Raw genomic sequence first — 26,454 nt, forward strand, 5'->3', positions numbered from 1 at the left:
GCTGCGCGGCCGTCGCTTCGCACGCGGCCCAGCACCGCGCGGGGCACGGAGCAGGGGCTCGGCCGCTGAGCTCCGGGATTGGCTGGGGCTCCCGGAAGAAGGCGGGCTCGCGGGCTGCGGCCGGCTTCCCTCCAACCGAGTGATTCGCCGAGACCCAATCAGAACGCGGCTCCGGGCTTCCTGCCCCGCGTCACCCAATGACCGTGCAGGGGAGGGAGAAGGGCGTGAAGCCCGGCGGAGCCATTATCCTTGCGGGCGAAGGGCTTGGAACCCCCGGTGCTGAGGCCGGGGCCCTCGGCCAGGATGAGATGAGGCCGGCCCCAGGCCATCTGGGAGAATCGAAGCGTCCCAGCTCTCCCCTTCTCCGCATTTTAACCAAAAGGGGTACCATTCGGTATGGGTGCAGATGCGCTTGTGTGGGTGTTGTTGGGGAGGGTCTTCGCTCCGGTTTGGGAGGCTGTACTCACCCCTGCCCAGAACTGTACTCACCCCTGCCCGGAAGACGCCTGGTCTCGGTTCCAACCTCGCAGCACGCCTTGTTCGTGGCCTCAGCTCCTTCGGATTCGCAGGCCCCGAGCCCTCCTTCGTCTCCTGGAAACGGAGGACGGAGGCTTGGAGCCCGGAGGGCAAACGTCCGGAGGCGGCGGCGGGGCCCCGAGGCTCTGGGCTAGGTGAGGAGAGTGGGGCTGAGCCGGACGGCAGCCGCTCTTGGAAGCCGGCCCAGGGCAGGCGCTTTCTTCCCGCAGCCACACCTACACCGCACCCTTCTCTTTCAGACCCCAATTCCTAAGAATCCGATGAACCTTCTAAGGTTCTTTTCCCCAGACCTGGGTGCGTCCTTGCATTCAAGGGTAGCCCCGACTGGCAGTTGGGGGGAGACAACAGTTGGGGCTTGAGGTCTTTTGCCTTCTTTCCTCTGAGTACTTTGATTATTGCTTTCAATAGAGCTTTACTCAGGGGGATGTTCTGTCTGTGAGGTCGAACACGTAAGCCATTAGCCACGTGTGGCCATTTAGCACTTGTGCCCCAGGAAGTGAGCTTTTTCATTTTAATTAATTTAAAAATAGGCATGGTGTATTTCTGACGGGACTTGGAAGGGGGCTGTTTCGGTTTGTTGGGCGGCCCCTGTTCTCAGGGCATATCCTGCCCTAGGAAGCTGCCTGGAACCCTCTACAGAATTTAAAGACTTGCCACCTTTCATTTAGGTTGAAGACAGGTGTTTTTGTGTATGCCACAGGCACTGAGGTGTGGTTTGTTTGGCTTTTTTTTTTTTTTTTTTTTTGAAATGTTTCCACGGAAATGTCCATATGTAAGGTCTTTAACTAGGGAGCGGAGCCAGCTTCCCTCTGAAAAAAGTCCAGCCCTTCTTTTTAGGAGCGCTCTACACTTCCGGAGGCCTGCGGTGAGAAGGGAGGGTTCTCCTGAAAATAGGAAACTGCCTGAGGCTGGTGGATCACGGCCGGCCGGGTGAAGCCTTCACCCTTAAGATCCTTCTGTCCTGGTTGAACCGGGGCGAGTCTGGGGTGGGTCAGAGCACCCCACGATCTTTAGTTCCGATTCTCTTTTCTGTGCAGAAAGCAATGGGGGTGAAGGAACTGAATGCAGCCTAGGTGAGAGGGGCCACCCTGTCTGGGCTGTACTCTTCCTCCTAGCCAGCCCCCAGCGGGCCTTCTGTGCTGAGCAGCGTCTCGCTGTGACCCTATGGAGGCTGCTTTCGTGGTGCAAGGAGCTGCTCCACCGTCAGCTCCTCCGCCCAGGCGAGACAGTCTCCCGCTGCCCCTTCCCGCACCCCTCCCCCAGGTGTGGCTGCTGTTTTTGAAAAAGTAGGGCGCTGGCCACCTCCATAAGGAAGAAGTTTTGTACATGTTTGGGCCGTGGGCAGCTCTTTCCGGTCCCCTCACTGTTAGACTCCGGTGGATCCACTCTCAAGACTGTCCCCGTGTGTGTGCGTGTGCGTATGTTAAGGGGGGGGGGGGTTGTGCAGTGTCCACTTTTCCCAGAGGGTGCACGTGGTCTAGCATAGCTGCTCCACACGGGCACACCTGCGTCCTGACTGCGGCAGGTGCAGCCTGTGGGTGTGTCCTCGCACGCCCCGCCCTCCCGGCCCCCCACCTGCGCCTGTGTGGGGCTCACTGTGCTCACCGGAAGCCCTCGCCGGCCCCAGCTTCTCCACACCGGGGAGAGGCCCTACCGCTGCTGCGGCTGTAGGTGGTGCTTCAGCCACAGGCGCCCTTGGTGGTTCACAGATACGCACTCACACCGGGGAAACCACCCCTGCCCAGAGTGTGGCCATCTTCTCCTCCCTCTTGCTAAGCCACGGGTACCTCCACTCTGATGAGAGGCCCTTTCTCAGCCCTGAGCATTGGGAAAAGCTCCAAGAGGAAGTTAACCCTGCAAGCCCCCCAGTGAATCCATTGGGGGCACATGGAGAAGTCAAGGGGCATCCGGGTGGCTCACTCCGTTACCTGACTGACCCTTGATCTTGGCTCAGGTCGTGATCTCAGTATTGCGAGATCCAGCCTCGCACTGGGAGTGGAACCTGCCTTAGACTCTCTCTTCCTCTGTCTCTCAACACACGCTGCCATGTGCTTGCTCGCTGTCTCTAAACAAACAAACAAACAAACAAACATGGATAGACCGAGGTGTGGGAGACTTGTGCCCTAGCCTCCGCCCTTGGAGATCAGGAGCCCTCAGTTCATGTCCACTATTAGCTAAATTCCAGAAGTGTGGGTGCTGTGAAGAAGCTTATGATGGAAGATATTCCTTTTGATCAAGTGGTAGCCACACAGAGTGAGAAGAGGCAGAAGAATGGGGCCTTTCCAGCCAGGGCCAAAGGGCTAGGCTGCACGTCAGCCCAGCCTGCTCTCCCCTTTCCTGCATGTGGGAAGAGGGCTCAGCACCTTTTCATCTTAATAGTAAATCATCCTTCCTGTTCAATGTCAGCAGCATCATTACCATTCAGGCAAAATGTCCACAGATTTGTTTCCAGTCTTCTGTTTAGTCACTTTCTTCTAAATTAAATGGTTTGCTCTCCATTGGCCTTTGTATTCTCTTAGTAGCCTAAGTTTACTATCTTATTTCTCCAAACTGAATTATATATAGGCAGAAAGCTTAGACACAAAGCTATCGGTTTGCCCTGCAAACAAACTACCAGATTAATTTTCTGAAAACATTATCGGGAGATAAATCACTCCTCTGGACTGATTTGGAGCCCCCCAGTGTGCAGGGTGAAGCCGTCCAATATCTGGTGCCAACCTATCGGATCAATCCTTCAGTTTTACCCTAACAGTATTTTGTGCTGCACAGAAAGTGTCTTCATTCCCGCCACACTCAGAACTTTCCTGAATTCCTGGCTTTGTACCAGAGATCTTTATGGCCATGGAATTCAGCTGTTTATACAACAGATGTACATTGAGCACCACTGCCCTCCCCAAACCCTACCCATTCATAGACCAAACTCATTTTCCACCTGATGTATCACTCTGGAAAGTTATTCCGAGGGGACTCTATCTTACTCATTGTGACAAGCTTGACATTCCACCTCCTCCCCCAGTAGTGTGCTCGATAAACCATCACTATGCTTGGGACAGAGTAGAACTCAATGTTTACTGCAGGGGTGTGTATGTGTGTGTGTGTGTTTCCTACTTTCTCTGTTCAAAGTCAATCTTCCTTGGAATCTCTTAGGACCTATGTTATCTTGTGAATTCCTGACATGTTGTCTTTACTCCTTGCAGGCTTTGGGATAGTGTTTTTGTTTTTTGAGAGAGCAAGAACAGAGCAAGCAGGAGGAGGGTTCGGGGTGGGGTGGTGTTGGAGCAGACTCTCCGCTGAGCAGGGAGCCCAATGTCCAGCTTGATCCCAGAACCCTGAGATCACGACTGAAGCAGAAGGCAGATGTCCAGCCGACTGAGCCACCCAGGCTCTCCATGGTGTAATGTTTTGCCCATAGTAGGTGCTTTGAAAAAAAATTTAATGGGTTGGAGAGATATGTGTGTCACCAGCTGAAGTATGTAGTAAATGGCATATTGCTGACCCTCAAATCCCCTGGGAGATGACCCTGAGCTGGTGGAACCCTGCACACTTACACAGGAGCCAGGGGCTGATGGAGCCGGGGCCGACTGGTTCCATCAGCAATTTTCTTCGGCCTCGCACGTCCATGCCTGCAGCCCTGCTCTTAGTTGTAAATGCATATGCCTCAGTCAACTAGAAACCCCAGAGCATGGTGCCTGCCGTAAACTGCCCAGAGCTACACTCTGGACACTGGACAGATGCCATGGAAACCAAGTCCGGGGAGATGTGCAGAAGACTGAGCCTGAGAAGAGGCCAGAGCTCGGACTGTTGAGTTGACCCGCGACCTCGGATTTAGGGCGAAGGGAGCCGAGCTCAGCGGTTTGGATAAAGGCCGGGTCAGTCCCGGGTTTAATCCTTGTTCCTTCTCTTTACTGACAGTATCCCTCTGCGATCTTCCTTGTCAGGAGACCCGGATGATGACCAGCACTTAACACAGTGGTAGCAAAGAGGACGAAAAAGACTTCACGTGTAGCGGGGCCGGTGCCTGCGCGCGGGAAACGCCAACGTCCGTGTCCCTCGCACAAGGGCCACGAGGACAGCGTCCGATTCTCAGAAAGCCACCGGGGGTCATCTCAGCCCCGGGTTGGCCGCAGTGGCTCCGTCACTCCAATCATCCCGTCCCTCGGCGGGGCAGCGCCCGCCCGAGAACCGGGGCCTGTCCCGGACGCGGGGCCGGCCCGCCGCCGCCCGCCTCGCATCCGGCCGCAGGGACCCGGCGCGGAAGGTCGGCCGCCTGCCCTTACGCTTCCGTTGGCTTCGTTCAAACAGGCCGCTTTCGCCAGCAGCCAATCAGCACGCTCGATCTTCGGCCGCCGCCCAATGAGCGCGCGGAATGGGGGAAAAAGGGCGTGACGCCCAAGCGCAGCGCCATCACACTTGAGGGCAAAGAGGTTAGGCAGCCGGCATGGCGCTCCGGTCAATAAAATCGATAGCTGGAAGCCGCCCGCGTTCCAGGCTGAGGCGGTGCGGGAGCGGCGCCGCCATCTTCCCCGGAGGCATCTTCCGGTGCCTTTCCCCCGAGTTCGGGCAGGAGTTGCCTGAATAACAGCAAAAGGTTTCCGGGAGCCCCGCAGGGCGGCCGATCCGATTCCCTCCCGGCCTCCCGGGCCCGCGCAGCGCCGGTGCGGCCGGGCGCCCCAGTCCGGGGTCCGCCGCGGGTGCGGGCCGGGGAAGGCCGTGGCGCCGGCTCCCGCGGTCCGATGGCGCCACCTTCGGCTCCGCTCTCCGCGCGGGGACCCGGACAGCCCGTTCCCGGCCGGAGGAGGGGAAGGAGGCCGAGGGCCGTGAGCTTCGCGGACGTGGCCGTGTACTTCTCCCCGGAGGAGTGGGGCTGCCTGCGGCCCGCGCAGAGGGCCCTGTACCGGGACGTGATGCGGGAGACCTACGGCCACCTGGGCGCGCTCGGTGAGGCCCGGCGCAGTTCGCCTCCGCGGGCCCGGGGGGTCGGGCGGGGGGTGAAGGCGCGGGGGCGGGGCGGGGGCCGACGCGGGAGCGCGCGGTGTCGGGATCCGGCTCGCGACCCGGCTGTGCCGCGGGGGGGCCCGGGGCTCCGCAGGAGGTGACAGCGGGTGGTCCGCACCGGCCGTCCCGAGGAGCGGGCCGTCTGACGTTCTCCTTCCCCAGGGCGCGCAGGTCCCAAACCAGCCCTCATCGCCTGGCTGGAACGGAACACCGACGACTGGGAGCCGGCGGCCGTGGACCCGCAGGAGAGCCCGAGCGGGCTCACAGTCCAAAGAAGTGAGTGGAAAAGGCCCGTGCAGGGCCCGCAGCCTCTCCACTTGTCTCGACTTAGCGGCCAGGGGTCCCCGTGCCGCTGCTTGGTTTCGCAGCTTCAGGGTCTTGTCCCTCTGGTGCTGGGCGGGTCCCACCGCAGGGGTTTGCAGGTCCGTTTGCACCCGAGGGTCCGCAGTTCTCTATTGCGGGAACGAATCCGTTAGCTGCCCTCTGGCCTCCTCAGGATCCCTGAGCCCGGTCTGCTCTGTGCCGGGCTCGGAGACACGAGACACCTCCCTGAGTTTCTGGGTTTGGGTTGAAGGGATCTCCCGGGGAACAGCGGTCTGGGAGCGCAGAGCCCTCTTTTCTGCCCTTTTGGCGGGGTGACTCTAATCAGTGCAGGAATCTCTGCTCTCTGGGGATCAAGCAAGGCTCTCCTTGATGCCAGGCAGGGAGAAGGGCCCCGGTCCACCCGTGGGGCTGGATGTGAGCGTCTGGACCGACATTCGTGCTAGATTCTCTGAGACCAGGGCTCTCTTTCCTAGATAGTTCCTTACTAAGTGATACTTCCTTACTAAAATGATACTTCCTTACCTAAAATGATACTTCCTTACTAAAATGATACTTCCTTACCTAAAATGATACTTCCTTACTAAAATGATACTTCCTTACTAAAATGATACTTCCTTATGAAAAACCTTTCCGTTTTTCCATGGTAGGTTGTCAGACGGCTGTCCGTTATCTCTGAGTCACTTGGGGAACTCGGTTAAAAAAAAAAAAAATACAGATTCCTAGGAGCGCCTGGGTGGCTCAGTCGGTTAAGCATCGGCCTTTGGCTCAGGTCCCGATCCTGGAGTCCTGGGATCGAGCCCCACATCAGGGTTTCTGCTCGGGGGGAGCCTGCTTCTCCCTTTCCCTTTGCCTGCAGCTCCCTCTGCTTGTGCTCTCTCTTCCTGTCAAATAAATGAATAAAATCTTTTTTTAAAAAATAGAGATTCCTGGACCCAGAACTATTGATTTACTCCGATGGCTGTCTAAGACTTTGTATTTCTCTTTTAACAGCCCCAGCAGATTGGCATGCATGTTTAAGTTTGAGAACCATTGCATAAAATAGAGTTCACGCTCCTGAATGGCAGTGGTTCTGAGGATGTAGTACTCAGCATCACCCGGAAAAGAATCAGATACAAATTCTTGGGCTCCATCCCAGACCTGCTGAACCCAAAATTGTTTCAATGAGCCATCCAAGTGATTCTGATCATAAAATTTGAGAACCACTGGCTTAGAGGGCCTTCTGACCTAGTCCCTGCCAGCCCCTACCTCGTGTTCCCACTTCCTGCCTTATACTTACAACTTCAAAAACTTAATTTCTCAAGCCTGCAGAACCTGCAAGAAACACTTCCCGACTTCTCCAGATGGAGCTGGGGACTCCTGGAATATCCTGCCCGTTTCTGTAGTGGTTGTGTCCCAGTGGGGGGTCTGTGGCACTAACACTCCCTGAAGACAGGTTGAGTGTCTTCGCCTTCTAACCTAGAACACGGCCATAGGCAAGGGCAGGGGCCCCGTATTTGTTAAATTAATGTCTCCCTGTGTGTCCGTAGAAACCAGAACCAGAAAGAAGAACGGAGACAAGGAAGTGTTCCCACCCAAGGAGGCCCCCCGGAAGGGCAAGCGAGGTCGGCGGCCCAGCAAACCCCGACTCATCCCCAGGCAGACCTCTGGGGGCCCCATCTGCCCGGACTGTGGTTGCACCTTCCCTGACCGGCTGGCCCTGGAGAGCCACAAGTGTGCCCAGAATCTGAAAAAGCCTTACCCTTGCCCGGACTGCGGGCGCCGCTTCTCCTACCCCTCCCTGCTAGTCAGTCACCGGCGGGCACACTCTGGTGAGTGTCCCTACGTTTGTGACCAGTGTGGCAAGCGCTTCTCCCAGCGCAAGAACCTCTCGCAGCACCAGGTCATCCACACGGGCGAGAAGCCCTACCACTGCCCTGACTGCGGCCGCTGCTTCCGGAGGAGCCGGTCCCTGGCCAATCACCGGACCACGCACACCGGCGAGAAACCCCACCAGTGCCCCAGCTGCGGCCGGCGCTTCGCCTACCCCTCGCTGCTGGCCATCCACCAGCGCACGCACACGGGCGAGAAGCCCTACACCTGCCTGGAGTGCGGCCGCCGCTTCCGACAGCGCACGGCGCTCGTCATCCACCAGCGCATCCACACGGGCGAGAAGCCCTACCCGTGCCCGGACTGCGAGCGCCGCTTCTCCTCGTCCTCCCGCCTGGTCAGCCACCGGCGCGTGCACTCCGGCGAGCGCCCCTACGCCTGCGAGCACTGCGAGGCGCGCTTCTCCCAGCGCAGCACGCTGCTCCAGCACCAGCTCCTGCACACGGGCGAGAAGCCCTACCCCTGCCCGGACTGCGGCCGCGCCTTCCGGCGGAGCGGCTCCCTGGCCATCCACCGCAGCACGCACACCGAGGAGAAGCTGCACGCGTGCGAGGACTGCGGCCGGCGCTTCGCCTACCCGTCCCTGCTGGCCAGCCACCGGCGCGTGCACTCCGGCGAGCGGCCGTACGCGTGCGACCTGTGCTCCAAGCGCTTCGCCCAGTGGAGCCACCTGGCACAGCACCAGCTCCTGCACACCGGGGAGAAGCCCTTCCCCTGCCTGCAGTGCGGCCGCTGCTTCCGCCAGAGGTGGTCTCTGGCCGTCCACAAGTGCGGCCTCAGAGCCCCGAACGGCGGCCCCAGAGCTGCTGCCGCGGGGGCCGCGCAGAAGGGCAGTGCCCTGTAGTCCAGGAAGGACGGTGGATTGTCCTTTCATTTCCCGGAGGGGCTCAGGGAAGCGAAGGCGAAGCCCCGGGTCAGACAAGGCAGCGGCGGAAGGGACACCCAGGCCTCCGGCTGTGGCGACCCGACCTTGAGTCTGTCTCCCCACACTGGCTGCCTTACCGATGTGTCTACAACAGCCCGGTTAGGAGAGGTGACATCCCGTGGTGGTTTTCCAGGCTACCCTATCCCGAGAGGATTTCTGTGTGTGGACATCAGGGCTAAAGGGCCTCCCATCCATTTTAGGGGCCGGCGGCTGTCCTAGTCGTGCGCACAGTTGGTGGGGCAGCGTCTGGTTTAGTCCCCTTCCTTCTACACTCCTGCCAAGTGGTTTCTTTTTTCTTTTTTCTTTTCTTTTTTTACTTGCTTTAAAACCTCCCTGGATAGGGAGCTCACTACCTCACAAGGCAGGTCATTTCGTTTTGGGATAGCTCTGATCTTTAGAAGGCGGTTAAGTACCACCTTCTCCTTCCCTAGAAGCCTAGCCGAGTATGTAAGACTTCATCTACAGGACAGCATTTCAGATAACTTAACCACAACGGCTTTGCCCACGTTTTCAGGTTAAACAGCACGATTTGGTCAATTGTTCCTTAAAGACAGGGTTTCAGTTCCCACACGTAATCTCTCTCCAAACAGGTGGTTTTTCAGTGTCCCTTTTAAAGGGTCATCCAAAAATAAGCCAGCACCACAGTGTACAGAGCACATCTCTCTACTTATTTTAACAGCTCTAGATGGCACTGAATTTGGGGGTGGTGACATTAGAGCAGGGCTTCATTGGGTTACGGAGACATAAATACCTAAGCTTTTTTTTTTTTTTTTTTTTTAACCACATACTGTGAAGCTAAGTCTTCTGCCCCCTGTGTTCGGAAAATTGAAGTTGGGTCTGGGACATAGACAAAGTGAGTTTTGGGAGAAGACTGATTTTAAGGAGAAGCAGGGGAGCTATGGTCTAGCAGCAAGAGGTCAAACTGGACCAGCCTGCACTTCATCCAGGGGATTTGGATTAGTTTCAGGCAGCCAGTGGCTAGAAAGTCCTTGAGAACTGGGTCTCACTCCTCCCTGATTCTCAACCGAATAAGGAGACATCAGCACAGAACCTTCCGTGAGTCCTCAGTCAACATTTTTCATAAAGTGAGGCCATTCAAGGAGGGCAGGAAGCCAAGTACTTGAATACAGGGCCGGAGGAGTCTACAGCCATCGAGTTGTGTTTATGCCTGCCTTCCTCACAGAAGCTCCCCAAAGCAGCAGCAGCAGCAACGTGTCTTAATCTTTGATATGCCTCCCTGGCACCTGCCCCTGAGTAGATGCTCAATAAAGCTTTACCGCATTAAATGAACAAGGCCTACCACTTTGCCTTGGGTAGCTGCACCAAATCGGGATTTCCAAACGTGACTTCTCTCCTATTCAACAGCTGGAGTGAGTCATGCTCTACCCCTGTTGCTTGTTCCTTCAGCTCTCCTAATCTCAGCCCTAACGTGGGAGAGCAGTGTTTGTAGTGACCTCTGTTCTGGTATTTAGCAAGATGCATTGTCACTATTTGTCTGTTTCTCTTTGGATGAATGGATGAGCTGCCCCCAGACAGGGGTCCTGCCAGATTGGGTCTCATTAAAATGTCGATAAATGATGTTCCTTGTGGAATCCCTGTTTATAAACTGAAAGTCTAGGTCCTTGACTGGGTAAAAATTTTTACTCCACGGAGACCTGCCCTGTCCTAACAGAGCTATTTGAATGTCTGCCTAGCTCTGTATTCGAGGGGGCTGTTCTACTCTTATCTGACCCAACCCTACCTAGGAATTTTGTAACTTTTCTCTGGGTCTGGACTGTGACTCATAAGGCTTGGAAGTCCAAGTTCCAGGGTGTGTGCGGTCAGTGGAGGGCCAAGATGAGTGACCATTTCCTAGGTTCCCTAAGGCACGTCATTCCCAGCATCCATTCCCGACCAGCTGAGATCCTGGCCCTGTTTTCAGTGGGAGATCCCAGTATCCATCTAATTCATTCCCCTTCTGTTCCAGGTGGTTTGAGTTTCTGTGACTTGCAGCCCAAAGAATGAACTATCCCCCCTCCCAGTATTGATTTATCACCCATGAGCTGCAAAGAGGGGGAGATTGCAGTGCTACCTCCAGGGGCCTGCACACCTTTCCTGATCGCCAATCTCAGTGAGCCTTCAGCATGACTTAAGTCTTCCCTACATCCTTAACCAGTGAATACCTTCTCTTTCACTAAGAAACCCAAGGTTTCAGATAGGAGCTCTTAACACTGCATTCCACTTTGACCACTTTGACCAGTATTTTTACTTGGGCACCACGCTCACCAACACAGCTGTGCTCGTGATTCCCTACTGCCCTCCTGGGGACTTTGCTACGTCTGTTATTCTTCCTCTCCTCTTAGTTTTGTGGTTTCAGAGCCGCTCTCTTTTCTGGAACACACACATGCCAGTCTAAAATCTGTCTTTTAAGATTTTATTTTTTAAAAGATTTTATTTATTTGACAGAGAAAGAGAGATCAAAAGTAGACAGACAGACAGAGGGAAGCAGGCTCCCCGCCAAGCAGAGAGCCTGATGCGGGGCTTGATCCCAGGACCTTGATATCATGACCCCAGCTGAAGGGAAAGGCTTAACCCTCTGAGCCACCCAGGCGCCCCTAAGATTTTATTCTTAAGTAATCCCTACACTCCACATGGGGCTCGAACTCACGGCCCCAACATCAAGAATTGCATGGTCTACCGACTGAGGCTAGCTTTCTTGAAACAGTAGGCTGCATTCACTGTGTTCTTTGGCCTGCTGCAACAGTATTATAGCCACCGTGCTGAGCATTTACCATGGGCCCGGTACTGTGTAAAGCACTTTACATACATTCCCATGTAATGTGAACCACACAAAGTAGTTGTGCTTCCATGTGTCTCTCGCACCGCCCCATATCTTGCTGTTTTTGCCAAAAATGCAAGGCCTTGCCTTCAACAAATGGTCAGACGAGCGGATTCCAGACCTAGAGGCTCCTGAATGAGGAAAAGTTGAGTCCCTTGATGAAGGACTACGTTATATTGGCGAAGACATGCTGTATACGTTCCTTCTAGCCTTTTCTGAATGCACCTGCAGCCATTTCCCAGGGTGGCAGGGCACGGGAAAAGGGGAAGTAACTAGAGTTTTCAGGGCTTACTGGACATTGGATCTAGACACGTCCTAATTCTTGGAGACCCAAAACATCACTGTAGTTCACCAGGCGGTGGCCTCATGAAGATCAGGCGTGTGCAGAAAAGGACTAGCTCAGCAGGCCCGGGCTGCTCAAACCCTGCACGTTCCAAAGAAAGCTCATCTTCAGGACTAGCACCTGGCGCCTTCCTGGGAGGTAAATTCTGAGCCCTTGTACTATTTTGCCTGATGAGGGTGTTCCTGTACCCTGGAGGCCTCGAGTCATGCAGCACCAGTCTGACCAGATGAGTTCATCCTAACAGTGTGGTTTATGATGAATGCCTGTCTTTGCTCTGGGAGACAGAGTCTGAGCAGCTGAGGTCAGTCATGTGAGTCTCCATGTCTGTGTAACTGACTCCCCAATAAAAACCCTAGACACCAAGGCTTGGGTGAGTTTCTCTGCTGGGCAACAGTTCACACATATTGTCACGCGTCGTTGGGAGAATAAAGGGCAACTCTATAGGACAAGGACACCTGCAAGTTTGTAAGTTCGTGTCTGGTTTCTCCTAGACTTTGCCCCATGCACCTTTCTCCTTGGCTGATTTTCATCTGTATGCTTTTCCTCTAGTGAGCTATAACCTAGGCTGTATGGGGGGAGAGACAAGGCCCTGACAACTCGTTAGCTCTGCCCCAGCCGTTTCTTCGGGTTGGGTTTGCATTAAGCAACCGTGAGGGAGAAGGAGCGTCTCTATGTGGGACAAAGAGCAGCTTGCTTACTCCTGACCATAAAGCACCAGGTTCCCCAAGTTCATTGCTCCTCCTCCACAGTGCCACTCGCTGTGTGCCCGGCATGCATCGGGCCCCTCCTTGTTGCCTGTGGGGCTTGGGAGGCAAAAGAGCCAATACATACATGAGTCTCACTTGGCTTGTACCATGAATAAGGCCTTTTGTCCATGACACTGGCATCTCTTGTCTTCTGCCAGCATCCATGAAACAACAGGTAATCTTAAATTGCACACCTGACAGTAGGTATTATTTCCCTTTAATGGAGGAGGGAACTGAGGCTCACTGGTAATACTAAATAACCTGTCCAGAATCACGTACCTGGTAAACCTAAGAGCCAGGATTCCCAGCCAGGTCTGCCTCCAAAGCCGGCTGCTATCCGACGAACTACAGCACCGAAACTGTCCTTTAAGACACCTCAGGGCCTAGTTAGCAAATCAATAATTTTTATTATTTATCTTAGTTCTCCTACTGAAGTGCTCTCATAACTTGGCTTTCATGCTCCATTTTCTTCCAGCGCCTCTTCCTGGTGCCTCTTGTGGTTCTTTCTAGTGTGCACGCGTAGGAATGCCTTCTCAGCATTTCTTGGGAAATGTATACATTTTCCTAAGTTCTGAGAGCAACTGGTCAAAAAACCAGGAAAATTTAAAAAAAAAAAAAGTATCATGATTGTCCTGCAAATTGAAGCTTAACAGCAAACACAGAGAAGGGGTTCCTGGGTGGTTCAGTCAGTTAAGCATCTGTCTTCTGCTCGGGTCATGGTCCCAGGGTCTGGGATTGAGCCCCGCATCCGGCTCATTTCTTGGAGGGGAGCCTGCTTCTCCCGCTCCCTCTCTCACTGTCAAATAAATAAATAAAATCTTTTAAAAAAATAAATAGGTTACTGGTTTAGGGGTCATCAAAAGCAGGACCAGGAAACACTCCTACAGAGTTGAAAGTGAAAGGCAACATACCTGTGAATGGGACAGAAGCACCCAGAAAAAAAGATGTCCCCACAGGATCGGGTCATCTTGCCTGTAGCTGTGGCCATGTGGTAAGTCTGCATTCCTGGGCCTGCCGGCTGCTAACCAGGAGTCAGTCTTGCAAATAAAATATTCCCTTCACAGGCTACTTTGTACAAATCTCCTACAAATGGTGTTCAAGAAGTAAACTTTGGAAGTAAAAAAAGTTGATCTCTTACATTGCTGTGGCAGCTCCAAAACTGTGGGTTTTTTGGTGGTAAAATATAAAATTTACTATGCAGTTCAGTGGCATTAAGTGCATTCACAATGTTGTACAACCCGTCACGATGTCCACAACTTTTTCATCAACTTCAATAGTTACTACCACATTGCTTTCCAAGGAGGTGGTAGGATTTTACACTCCCCTCAGCAGGGTGACGGCCTCCGCCTCCTGAAACACGGCGCCTCGGTCATCCCTTCATTCAACAAGTATCTTGGGCAACGGCCACAGGCCATGCAATGTTCTAGAAGATGGAAATGCAACAGTGGACACTATGGTCTTTGCCCTCATGGAGATTCCAGGCTAAAGAAAGAGATAAACCATATTAGGCAGCGCTCGGCACAGGATGAGGGGATGAGTGACGAGGGGGACTATTTTGGGACAGGAGTGTCAGCAAACTTTTTCCCCCTGCCAACCCTCTTCAGCAAACCTTTCCCTGCCATCAGTCAACTTTTTGATCCTTCCTCATCTAAAAGCTGAAAAATACCATCATGCAATTCTATGTTGCATTCCCCCGTTACAAGTGATCGTATTTTCAAATGCTTTAAGATGCTGGATTTTCTTTTATGTGAACTGCCACTTACTTAGACTGTTTACCTACATTTCTGTTGTTAGCCTTTGGCTTCTGCATTTGTAGTTCTTTAGTAAGAAATGAGTCCTCTGGAATATAATTTGCAAATATTTTTCTCAATTTGTCGTTGTATATTGACTTAATGATTTTTTGCTACGTACTTTCTTTATGCAGGTTTTCACCCCTTGTTCTTTGAAAGTTATACATTCTTTTGGAAGTTACTCATCAATGTCTAACACATATTTAGGTCTAACATTTCTCATTATCTGTATGCCTCTTTTTATTTTACTTTTAGTATTTTTCTAGCAAAATGCCACAATTTTCATCATTCAGTGTCACACGTTGTGCTGTGACTCCTATCATTTCCTCCAAGTTCGTCCGGAAAGCGTGGCCATTTGGTGGGGGGACTGCACAAAATATGGAACACTTCACGAATTTGCAGGTCATCTGTGAGCAGCGGCCATGCTAAACTTCTCTGTATGATTCTGATTTTAGTATATGTGCTGCCAAAGCGAGCTCTGTAAATGCCTATTTTTTAAAAAAAAAAGATTTTATTTATTTATTTATTTGACAGACAGAGATCACAAGTAGGCAGAGACAGAGGAGGAAGCAGGCTCCCTGCTGAGCAGAGAGCCTGATGTGTGGCTCGATCCCAGGACCCTGTGATCCCAGGACCTGAGCCGAAGGCAGAGGCTTTAACCCACTGAGCCACGCACGCACCCCTGTAAAATGCCTATTTTTAAATTTATTTTTTATTTTTTTTAGAGAGAGTGATAAATGGGGGAGGGGCAGAGGGAGAGAGAGAGAAAATCCCAAGCAGGCTCCACACCCAGCGTAAGCCCCATGCAGGACTTGATCTCACCATCCCAAGACCCCGAGATCCCAACTTGAGCAAAAATGAAAAGTGGCTCACTTAACTGATTGATCCACCAAGGTGCTCCTGCCTGTTTTTAATCTAAAATGAAAAATACTGGGGCACTTGGGTGGCTCAGTCAGTTAAGCATCAGATACTAGGTACTCACCTTTCACTTTTATTGTACACAGTATAGTATTTTCACAGGGACTTGCTAAAGGATTTAAAAGGTTTTAGCTTTTGGGGTGCCTGCGTGGCTCAGTGGGTTAAAGCCTCTGCCTTCGGCTCAGGTCATGATCTCAGGGTTCTGGGATCGAGCCACGCATCGGGCTCTCTGCTCAGTGGGGAGCCTGCTTCCTCCTCTCTCTGCCTGCTGCTCTGCCTACTTGTGATCTCTCTCTGTCAAATAAATGAATAAAATCTTTAAAAATAAAAGGTCTTAGCTTTTGAAGGAAAAAAAATCTAATGAACAAATCTCCAAACTATAAGCAAAACATAAGGACCTTACAACATTTTCACTTAAGTCACTGTACTCCCACTTAGGGCACAGCAGACACTCCCGAGCAGCTGAAGGACGGAAGGATCACATGACAGGAATTCATTAAATGAGAGAAAATGTCCTTCCAGAAATAAACCCTTGTATTTATGATCAAGTGATTTTCTTTTCTTTTTTTTTTTTTTCCTTTTAAGATTGTATTAGAGACAGAGAGAGCATGCATGGGGGAGGAGCGGAGGGAGAGGGAGAAGCAGACTTCTCACTGGACAGGAAACTGGATGTGGGGCCGCTCCCAGGATCCTGGCATCATGACCTCAGCAGAAGGCTGACACTTGAGTGACTGAGCCACCCAGGCCCCTGCTTCTTTCTTTTCCAGTAGGCTCCATGCCCAACATGAGGCTTGAACTCATGACCCTCAGATCAAGAGTCCCATGCTCTACCAACTGAGCCAGCCAGGCACCCCTGCGATCAACTGATTTTCAACAAAATTGCCAAGACAATTCAAAAAGTGAAACGGTCTTTTCAACAAATGGTGTTGGGACTAGATATACACATACAAAAGAATGAAGCTGGATCCCTACCTTCAACCGTATATAAAAATTAATTTGGGGCACCTGGCTGGCTCTGTTGGTTAAGTGTCTGCCTGCGGCTCAGGTCATGATCTCAGGGTCCTGGAATAAGCCCCGCATCGGGCTCCCCACTCAGCAAGGAGTCTGCTTGTGCCTCTGCCCCTTCACCCACTTGTGTTCTCTCTCTCAAATAAATAAAATCTTTAAAAAAAAATTAACTCGGGACGCCTGGGTGGCTCAGTTGGTTAAGCAGCTGCCTTCGGCTCAGGTCATGATCCCAGCGTCCTGGGATCGAGTCCCACATCGGGCTCCTTGCTCCACGGGGAGCCTGCTTCTCCCTCTGACTCTGCCTTCCACTCTGTCTGCCTGTGCTCGCTTTCGCTCGCGCTCTATCTCTGACAAATAAATAAATAAAATCTTAAAAAAAAAAAATTAACTCAATGTGGACAAACAATAGACCTAAATGTAAGAGCTAAAACTATAAAACTCTTAACAGTAAAGGCAGATGTCAGTCTTTGTGACTTGGGTCAGATAATGGTTTCTTAGCTTTGACAAAAAAAAAAAGTACAAATGATGAAAGATAAAAATAGATCCACTGATTTCATCAAAATTAAAACTTGTGCTTCAAAAGATATCTTGAAGAGAATTAAAAGACAGTCTACTGAATGGGATAAAGTTCTTTCCAACAGATATATCTGAAAAGGGGTTTGAGTCTAGAATATATTTTAAAAACTCTTACACTGATACCAGAGCTAGACAAAGATATTATAAGAAAATTATAGACCACTATCCCATACAAAAATTGATAGAAAAATCCTCAAAAAAAAATACTAGCAAACCAAAGCAGCGTATTATAAGGGTTGTACACTATGACCAAGTGGGATATATTCCTGGAATACAAGAAGGCTTCAACAGATGAAAGTCAGTCAATGTACTATGACACAATAATAGGACAAGGGAAAAAAAATGATCATCTCAACTCAGAAAAAGAATTTGACAAAACTAAACATGACAAAAACATGGAAAAAAGAAAAAACTCTTGATACATTCGATATAGAAGAAAACTTCCTCAACATGATAAAGGCCATAGATGAACAACCCACACCTAACATCACACTCAATGAGGTGCGATGGAAAACTTTCCCCCTAGAATCAGGAACAAGACAAAGATGCCCAAGATTTTGTTCTTGTTTTTTTAATATTTTATTTATTTTTTTACAGTCAGCTCCTCACCCAAAGTGGGGCTTGAACCCATGACCCCAAGATCAAGAGTCGTATACTCTCTATCGACTGAGCCAGCCAGGAGCCCCGAGGATGTCAACGTTTGCCACCTCTTTTCAATACTGTATCGTAAGTTCTAGCTAGAGCAGTGAGGCAATATAAAGAAGCAGAAGGTATCCAAAGTGGAAAGGAAGAAGTAAAATGATCTCTATTCACAGATGACAGGATCTGATATCTAAAAACCCTAGAGAGTCCACACAAATGAACTGTCGGAGCTAAGAAATAAACTTAGCAAAGTGGCAAGATGCAAAACCGACACACAACAATCAGTTGCATTTCTATAGATCAGCAATGAACAATCCAGAAGAGTAATTAGGAGAGTATTCCATCTACAGTAGCATTAAACAGAATAAAACACTCAGGAATGAATTTTACTAAGGAGGCAAAAGACTTGCACACTAGAAACTACAACATACCGCTGAAAGAAATTAGAGACTTGCATACACGGAAAGACACCTTGCGTTCATGGAATTAGAAGGCTTACTATTGTTAAGATGGCCACAATACCGAGAGAAATCTACACATTCAATGTACCCAAATCAAAATCACAAAGGTGACAAAGTTTTGAAAGACAGGTGGCAGTTGCCAAATATTGTGAACACCCTAAATGCCACTTTAAAAATGGTTATTCATGCCTTGTCTGGACAACATCCAGTTTGCTTTTCTTTTTCCCCATTTTATTTTGAAAGTTTTCAAATGTTAAGCTGAAGGTATTTCACAGTGACTACCCCCATACGCACCACCTGGTTCCAGCGTTAACATTTTACTGTACTTACTTCACTGCCTCAACTACCCACCTCTCTTCCAGTCCACTTTACTTTTTGGATGCAGTTCAAAGAAACTGTCAACGTCAGTACACGTTACCCTGAACACTTCCGCATGCACATCATTAACTAGAGCTCAGTATCTGCTTTATGTATTAATTTTTTAGTTAAACTGACATAGGGGGCGCCTGGGTGCCTCAGTTGGTTAAGCGTCTGCCTTTGGCTCAGGTCATGATCCCAGGGGTCCGGGAATCAAGTTCTGGTTCAGGCTCTGTGCTCAGTGAGTCTGCTTCTCCCTCTGCCTCTGAGTCCTCTCGTGCTCTTTCTTTCACGTAAGTAAATAAAATCTTTAAAAAAAAAAAAAAAATAGGGCGCCTGGGTGGCTCAGTGGGTTAAGCTGCTGCCTTCGGCTCAGGTCATGATCTCAGGGTCCTGGGATCGAGTCCCGCATCGGGCTCTCTGCTCAGCAGGGAGCCTGCTTCCTTCTCTCTCTCTCTCTGCCTGCCTCTCAGTGTACTTGTGATTTCTCTCTGTCAAATAAATAAATAAAATCTTTAAAAATAAATAAATAAATAAATAAACAAACTGGGGCGCCTGGGTGGCTCAGTGGGTTAAGCCTCTGCCTTCGGCCCAGGTCATGATCCCAGGGTCCTGGGATCGAGCCCCGCATCGGGCTCTCTCCTTGGCGGGGAGCCTGCTTCTCCCTCTCTCTCTGCCTGCCTCTCTGCCTACTTGTGACCTCTCTCTCTCTGTCAAATAAACAAATAAAATCTTAAAAAAAAGCAAAATAAACTGCCACAGGATAAAATGCAAACAAATTTCAAGTGTGTATCTGCTGAGTGTTGACAATGCTTACACCCAGAACCTTGATCAAGATATAGAACATTACCATCATCCTACAAAGTTCCCTTCCTGGTTAAACCCATCCGCATCCCGCCAGAGTAGTCCTACAGTGTGTATTCTCCTGTCCACGACTTCTTTCATTCAGCATAATCTCTTTGAGTAATGCTTTTTGCAGATCTTCAGCTCTTGAATTCAGAGCTGGGAGAATGCTCCTCCACCCAATACAGTGCTTGACAAAGCTCAGAAACAGCTCCTCAGTCATGTTACCTGGATTAGTTTCCAACTGCTACTATAAGAAATTACCAACCAGGTGCTTTAAAATAACACAAACGTACTATCTTACAATTCTGGAGGTCAAAAGTCTGAAAATAGGTCTTACAGGACTAAAATCAAGGCGTTAGCAAGGTTGCATTTGGCCGAATCTAGAGGAGAATCCTTGCCTTGCCTTTTCCAGCCTCTAGAGGCTGCCCAAAGCCCTTGGTTTGTGTCCCCTTTCCAGAATCCATCACTCCCCCGTTTTGTTGTCACATCTTCTTCGGCTTTGATCTTCCTGCCTCCTCCCTCTCTTCTTTTGTTTATATAAATTAACTCAATGAGAAAAGTTCCTTCAGTCATCTGATGGCAGACTTCACTGTCACAACAGAAGTGGGCTTTTATGTCCAGAAACTACTATTTTCATGCTGGAACCACAACGCCAGATGATCATGGCTCATGTTTTCATCTTTGGTCTGCCACGGAAGGAGCAAAAGTGTACTTGGAGTGCTGGCTTCTTTCGATTTTTTAAAAAAGATTTTATTTATTTGAGAGAGTAAATGAGAGAGAGAACAGAGAGAGAGCTCGAGTGGGGGGAGGAGCAGAGGGAGCGGGAGAAGCAGACTTCCTACGGAGCAGGGAGCCTGACGTGGGGCTCCATCCCGGCACTCTGGGACCATGACCTGATTGAAGGCAGATGCTTAACCGACTGAGTCACCCAAGAGCCCTTTATTTCTATTTTCTTCATCATTTTCCTGAGGGAGGCATCATAATGGGTCCTGTATTTAATGACAGTTCTCTTGGTACATTTTAGCCATGTTGCTGCAAACCAGCTCCAATCCCAGAAGAGCCTCCTGTCTCCCTTTTATAAGGATCATTATGATTACATTAGATCCACTGGGATAATTCAAGATAGTCTTCTGATCTGAAAACCTTTAGCTTGATCATATCTGCATATATTCTGTATATCTGCATATATATCTGCATATATCCTGTTTGCCAATATAACATATTCACAGGTTTCAGGTATTAGAACATTGACATCTTTGGTGTCCATTACTCGGTTTGCCAGGCCACCTGAATAAATAAAAGACCTTAAGCCATGCTTCTCAAAATGGAGCAGCTTGAAGATACAAAATAAATATTATATATCTTCTGGATATTTCAATGCTTCTCATGGATCTGGGAGAAAATCTTTTTTTTTTTTTTTAAGATTTTATTTATTTATTTGACAGAGATCACAAGTAGGCAGAGAGGCAGGCAGAGAGAAAGAGGGGGAAGCAGGCTCCCCGCTGAGCAGAGAGCCGGATGCGGGGCTGGATCCCAGGACCCTGGGATCATGACCCGAGCCGAAGACAGAGGCTTTAACCCACTGAGCCACCCAGGAGCCCTGGGAGAAAATCTTAATTAATAAATGGCTTACTCTGCTTTCAGCTCGGGTTGTGATCCCAAGGTCCTGGAATCGAGCCCCACATCGGGCTCTCTGCTCAGCAGGGAGACTGCTTCCTCCTCTCTGTCTGCCTGCCTCTCTGCCTACTTGTGATCTCTGTCTGTCAAATAAATAAAATCTTTTTTTAAAAAATAAATAAATAAATAAATGGCTTAAAACACTAGCCTTCCCTTTGAATCAGCGATTCTGCTTCTAGAATTTTATTGTACAGACATGCTCATATATGTGCCTAAAGAAATATATCTAAGGATGTGACTTATGTATTTTATGGTAGTGAGACGGGAAACCAACTAATAGCTCATCAATGGAAAATGAACACTAGGTATGCAGCCATTAAAAAAAGCGATCTATATGTGCTGAAATTAAACAATCTACAAGATGTATCAAGTGAGAAAAGAAAGCGAAGTGAAGTGTGTTTATTATGCTACTTACAAAAAGAAAGAAAGTGTGTTTTTAAAACGTGTATGCTTTTACGTACCTGAATTATCTCCAGAAGGACACAAGAAGCTGGTAACAGGGTTGCCTCTAGGAAGGGAAAGGAAGACTAGAGGGAGGAGACTTTTTTTTTTAAGATTTTATTTATTTATTTGACAGAGAGGGAGAGAGAGATCACAAGGAGGCAGAGAGGCAGGCAGAGAGAGAGGAGGAAGCAGGCTCCTTGCTGAGCAGAGAGCCCGATGCGGGACTCGATCCCAGGACCCTGGGATCATGACCTGAACCGAAGGCAGCGGCTTAACCCACTGAGCCCCCCAGGCGCCCCAACTTTTTGGTTTTTTAATTTTTTTTGAATTACACATACCTAAGTGTGCAGGTCAATTCTCACAAATAGAACACATCTGTGTAACCAGCACCTAGATCAAGAAACAGAATATTGGGGCGCCTGGGTGGCTCTGTTAGTTAAGCGTCTGCCTTCGGCTCAGGTCATAGTCCCAGGGTCCTGGGATCGAGCCCCACATCGGGCTCTCTGCTCAGCGGGGAGCCTGCTTCCCCCTCTCCCTCTGCCGGCTGTTCCCTCTACTTTTGTTCTCTGTCAAATAAATAAATCAAATCTTAAAAAAAAAAAAAAAGACGACGACGACGACGACTATTATCAGTACTTTACAAACAAAACCTCAGATCGGCAATACCTTGCACCGTTCTGCCGGATGTCACACTCTGTGTAAGCGGGATCTCCGGGCACAGGTTATTTCGCGTCTTCCGCGCCGCGGCGTGTGCGCAGGCGCCGTCCGCGGCGCGCGGCCTCCTTGCGGGGCGGTCGTCTGTGACTAGCGCTCCCACGAGTATCCCACGGTGTTTCTAGTCCTTTTCCCACGGTTGTGGGCAGCTGCCGGATGGTGGCCGTTGCGGCTCGCGTCTCAGGAAGTACAGCTTGTGCCGGGCGGCGGGAGGTCGCGGGCGCGCGCGTGTCCGGCTTCGGTGGACGCGGCCCGAAGCACACCCCGGCCGCGGCGCGCGGACCCTCGCGTCCGGACCCTCGCGTCCCGCCGACGCAGCGGTAGCAGGAAACCGAGTGCGGAGCCGCGCGAGCCGACGAGCCATACGACGCCCTCACGGCGGCTTCCTTCGCGGCCGCACGGACGGCACGTCGGGAACCGCAGGGAGGAGCCGCCCGCCCCGCGTTACCCGCCGGTGCGAGCTCCGGTTCAGACACCGTTTCCGGCCCAGCCGCGCCCGGCGTCTCCGGAGCCGTTTGCCCGGGTTTGACTCCGCTCCACGCCGGGACATCTGCCTCGGCCCGCGGGGCTCCAGCCCGTCAAAACCTTTTCTCGGTCCCGCTCAGGTGGCGCCGGTCAAACAGCCGCCTAACGTCTCAGCGCCCTCCACCTCCGGACCAGCCGCTCCCTTCCCTTCAGCCTTTCAAATAGTCCGCTCCGGCCTACCCAATCACAGTCTTCCTTCTTCACCGGCCCGCTACGCACCATCCAATCAACGCACGCCATCTATGATTCGCGGCGCCGCGGAGCCAATCTCCTTTCTCGGTTGCCCCTCGGTACGTAGGAGGCGACCGGGAAGGAAAGGGAGGTTGAGGCCAGAGACGCCATGTTGGTCAAGGGCAGTGCTGTGGCGCTGAAGGAGCTAGGAAGCGTCTCCTGGCGTCAAAGCAAAGGGCTTTCCTATGGCGCCGGCCCTGACCCCGCTCCTGGCGGCTGTACCGGGGAGGCCGGGACGGGCTGACGGGACAAAGCCGCCCTGGGGCCGCGAGCTTCGCGGACGTGGCCGTGTACTTCTCCCCGGAGGAGCGGGGCTGCCTGCGGCCCGCGCAGAGGGCCCTGCGCCGGGCCGTGATGCGGGAGGCCCGCGGCCACCGAGGCGCGCTCGGCGAGGCCCCGCGTCCAGCCCGGACCGCGTCGCCACGGGAAGGGGGACTGAGGTCCCGAGACAGGCGGGCTGCAGTGTGGACGGCGCGCCCTCGCCGAACCCGGCGTTCCCGCAGGACTTCCAGGCCCCAAACCCGCGCGGTGGAAGGAGGCGCGGAGGCGCGGAGCCCGAGGCCCCGGGCCCGCAGGGTCTCCCGAGACGGGGCGAAGACACAGGCGCTTCCCTTCAATCCCAGCGCGGGACCCGGGAGAAGCCCCTGCCCGGACGCGGCCGCGGCCCACACCGCCTCCAAGGCCCTCCTTCCCCAGAAGTCCCGGTCCGGCCGCAGACTGGCTCGGAGCACGGCTGACCGCGGCTACCGCACCGCTTCGTTCTACAGGGAAACCCGTTTCGTGCAAAATCGCGCCCGAGGCGCCAGGGCAGCCAAGCGGGGAGGGAAACTGTGATTTGTTTGTTGTGGAGTGAAACGAAGACAGACGTTCCTGTTGGGCAGGACGCGGGCACCCCGCAATGATGCGGCCACTCGTCGGAGATTTTAACACCAAGAAAGCTGCTTCCTCCGCAGCTGTGTCATAACAAATGCTTGTTCCCAGGTCTTCCCGTGGAACCTGGGGGATAGCCCACGTGTAGACATTTTGGCGACGGCCCTGAAGGCCCCGAGGAAGATCACTTAATGGCTATTTTGGGAAGGGATCATAAACGGGTTGCGGCCAGTGAGCTCTATGAAGGCTGGTCCATCACCTCCCTCGCTGCCGGACACGGGGGTCAGTATTGTTGACGCCTCCAGTGATCTCCCGTTTTCAAAGCTTCCGGGTTAACACCAGTCAGGATGAATTTTGCACTTACTCCGGCCCGATGAGGCCCCAGGCTCGAACACTGCCATATGCTCAGACATTCATGCTGCCTCCCAGGCAGGCCACTGGATGGAAGGTGCTACTGAGTTTCGACTTCTATCTTTCCCCGTCTCAGGATCCAGGGATGAGCGTGAAGAGAAAGAACTGTTGAAGAGTCCAAAGCAAAAAGAGATGGCGCGTGAGGAAGTGTCTCTCGAGGGGTGGTCACCATCCAGCTGGCCACCGGGTGCCGGTCACAGAACCACCTGCTCAGAGCTCTGCTGGAACTCTGGGCAGAGCCCAGTCAAGCCTTGGTTCAAGGACACTACAACCCGCAGATCACCCTTCTCCTGCTCAGACTGTGGCCGCAGCTTCAGCTACCCCTCCCACCTGGCCACCCACAGGTGGGTCCACTCCGGGGAGCGGCCCTTCCCCTGTGACCAGTGCCAGGCCTGTTTCTCCCAGCGCAAGTACCTGCTCCAGCATCAGCTCATCCACACTGGGGAAAAGCCTTACTCCTGCCCTGATTGTGGGCGACGTTTCCGCCAGAGGGGCTCCCTGGCCATCCACAGACGGGCTCACACCGGGGAGAAGCCCTTCCCATGCCCAAACTGCAAAAGTCGCTTCACTTACCCCTACCTGCTGGCCATCCACCAGCGCACACACACAGGCGAGAAGCCCTACAGCTGTCCGAGCTGCAGCCTCCGTTTCGCCTACAGCTCCCTGCTGGCCATCCACAGGCGCACGCATACAGGCAAGAAGCCCTACCCCTGTCCAGACTGTGGCCGCCAGTTCACCTACTCCTCTCTCCTCCTCAGTCACCAGCACATTCACTCCGACAACCGGCCCTTCCCCTGCCCACAGTGTGGAAAGGGCTTTAAGCGCAAGTATGCCTTGGAAGCCCACCAGCAGATCCATCGCTCTGGCAAGAGGCCGAGGTGGCAGCGGCCTGCGGTAGGGCTCTCGGAGCCAGTCCTTGTTTTGGGAGGCCAGGATCCCCCAGTTCATTTCCGGTGCTTTCCAGATATATTTCAAGAATGTGGGTGATGGAGCTCGCAAGAGATGACCTGTTTTCTTTGGAAGGGAAAAGGCAAAGTTGATGTATTTGGGGGGATAAGGAATGGATGGAAAGGAAGTAAGCATTTAAGGAAGACAAAGCTCTGAGTTAAGGGAGAACAGAGCTGGTCCTTCGGGAGGAGGAGGGAATCTGAAAGGTCACCTGAAGGCTGAACCCATCTTCTGAGGCTCTCGCTCCCAATCCAAGTCCCACTTGATGTTTCTTCGCAGGAAATCATTCACCTACCTGGCTTTTCTCCCTGGACTGCTCTCTCCCTCAGAGGATTCTGCTTTCTGGTCTGTCTCTCCTGTTCCTCAGAGATGGGGCCCCTCAGTGCCCATGTACATCTGAGTATCCCCTGGAACAGAAGGGACACCTTGGGCCTATCCTCAGTAGGGGAAGCTCACCCAAGGATTCTTCTAGCCAGGGTCGATGAGACACCTGGCGAGGAAACACAGCGTCGAGCCGCTGTTGGCACTCTTGGTCTTAAGTCCTGAAGGTGACCCCAGGGAGGAGAACAGTGGCTTCTGGCGGGGCCGTCCCGCCCCACGCGCACATCGCACAGGGTGCACGCAAGTGTCAAGCTTAGCTTAAAGGGTTTTTTCCCCTCCAACTTCTATGAATCAGGGACTGCAGTGTTTTTCTCTTCAGATACTTGCCTGTTGTCGGGATTTTACACCTTCTGAAGGAAGAAGTGTTCTTGGGCCACAGCAGCTGGAAACATAATGCTGGAATTTGGTTTACGAGAGTAAATTACCTGCCATTAGGCTTGAAATCAAGGCCAAGTATCTCCAGTCTAGTTTGTAGTGTACGCTTGTATGTGTCAGTAGTGAAGAGGGTCTTTCTGACCCACTCTGACCTGCTAGCCGCACTTTTGATCAGACTATCGAAGGAATAAGGACTTCGGTGGGACTAAGCAGAGCCGTGAGCCAGGAGCGGTCCTGGGGGACACGAGTATCTCTGTGAACAAAGGACTGCTCTTGGAACCTCTGGGCTCCAAAGATGATTAGGAATGGGAACTGGGTGTTATTTTACTGAACCACATAGCCTCTCCTGAACTAGTAGATCTGGATTCCGAGTTTGGCTCAGTTCCCACTCGCTGTGGGACCGTAAGCCTGTCATTCAGCCTTTCTACGCCTTCACTGTCTCGCTTGGCTACTCCACAGGGTTGTCTGAGAAAAAACCTGAAAGCACCTCAGACGTCATCGTGGTCTGAAGAACAAGTGGCTGAGTGCCCCCCATGACGTCTCTACTTAATCTAGATTCTCTAATTATGCTACATTTGCTTTATCACATGCCAATTGCTTAGTCCATCCCGTCTGCTCATTTATACATCTTATTTTTATTTCACAGTAAGTTGCAGGCATCATTATTCTTCACTCCTAAACACTTCAACAGCAGGCTGAGATTTATGCAAGAAACAGCAGCTCTCC

The 26,454-nt window shown here is 51.8% G+C and overlaps 2 protein-coding genes, 1 long non-coding RNA gene and 2 other non-coding genes across 6 annotated transcripts; 2 read left to right on the forward strand and 3 right to left on the reverse strand.

Annotated features, from left to right (window-relative positions):
- Nucleotides 1-243: 243 nt before the first annotated feature.
- On the forward strand, nucleotides 244-10,225 carry ZNF689 (zinc finger protein 689). 2 transcript variants are annotated; one of them, XM_059154128.1, is made up of 4 exons: nucleotides 244-394; nucleotides 4,476-5,475; nucleotides 5,695-5,808; nucleotides 7,383-10,225. In XM_059154128.1, exons 2-4 carry the CDS (start codon nucleotides 5,271-5,273, stop codon nucleotides 8,564-8,566), a joined length of 1,503 nt encoding a protein of 500 aa, XP_059010111.1. In that variant the 5' UTR covers nucleotides 244-394; nucleotides 4,476-5,270; the 3' UTR covers nucleotides 8,567-10,225. The 2 variants fall into 2 exon arrangements, with proteins under 2 accessions (XP_059010111.1, XP_059010110.1); XM_059154127.1 differs by having other exon boundaries at nucleotides 250-671.
- Nucleotides 10,226-11,046: 821 nt separating this feature from the next.
- LOC131819258 (uncharacterized) lies at nucleotides 11,047-22,044 on the reverse strand. The gene is made up of 3 exons (XR_009349111.1): nucleotides 21,940-22,044; nucleotides 13,466-14,036; nucleotides 11,047-13,350 (listed from the first exon to the last, which is right to left on the reverse strand). It is a non-coding gene; the product is annotated as an uncharacterized LOC131819258 (long non-coding RNA).
- LOC131820216 (U6 spliceosomal RNA) lies at nucleotides 14,717-14,823 on the reverse strand. The gene has a single exon (XR_009349534.1). It is a non-coding gene; the product is annotated as a U6 spliceosomal RNA (small nuclear RNA).
- On the reverse strand, nucleotides 16,039-16,111 carry TRNAK-CUU (transfer RNA lysine (anticodon CUU)). The gene has a single exon. It is a non-coding gene; the product is annotated as a tRNA-Lys (tRNA).
- Nucleotides 22,045-23,311: 1,267 nt separating the features above from the next.
- Nucleotides 23,312-25,352, forward strand: ZNF785 (zinc finger protein 785). Its single transcript, XM_059154129.1, has one exon. It carries the CDS (start codon nucleotides 24,055-24,057, stop codon nucleotides 25,009-25,011), a length of 957 nt encoding a protein of 318 aa, XP_059010112.1. The 5' UTR covers nucleotides 23,312-24,054; the 3' UTR covers nucleotides 25,012-25,352.
- The last annotated feature ends 1,102 nt before the right edge of the window (nucleotides 25,353-26,454 follow it).

Source organism: Mustela lutreola, chromosome 17 (genome assembly GCF_030435805.1).
Source record: "Mustela lutreola isolate mMusLut2 chromosome 17, mMusLut2.pri, whole genome shotgun sequence".
Taxonomy (NCBI): domain Eukaryota; kingdom Metazoa; phylum Chordata; class Mammalia; order Carnivora; family Mustelidae; genus Mustela; species Mustela lutreola.

Coding starts and splice junctions, on each gene's coding strand:
- ZNF785 (XM_059154129.1), top strand. CDS start 24,055: ATGGAAGGTGCTACTGAGTTTCGACTTCTATCTTTCCCCGTCTCAGGA.
- ZNF689 (XM_059154128.1), top strand. CDS start 5,271: ATGGCGCCACCTTCGGCTCCGCTCTCCGCGCGGGGACCCGGACAGCCC. Junction 5,476..5,694: donor CGGCCACCTGGGCGCGCTCG/GTGAGGCCCGGC, acceptor CTCCTTCCCCAG/GGCGCGCAGGTCCCAAACCA. Junction 5,809..7,382: donor CGGGCTCACAGTCCAAAGAA/GTGAGTGGAAAA, acceptor GTGTGTCCGTAG/AAACCAGAACCAGAAAGAAG.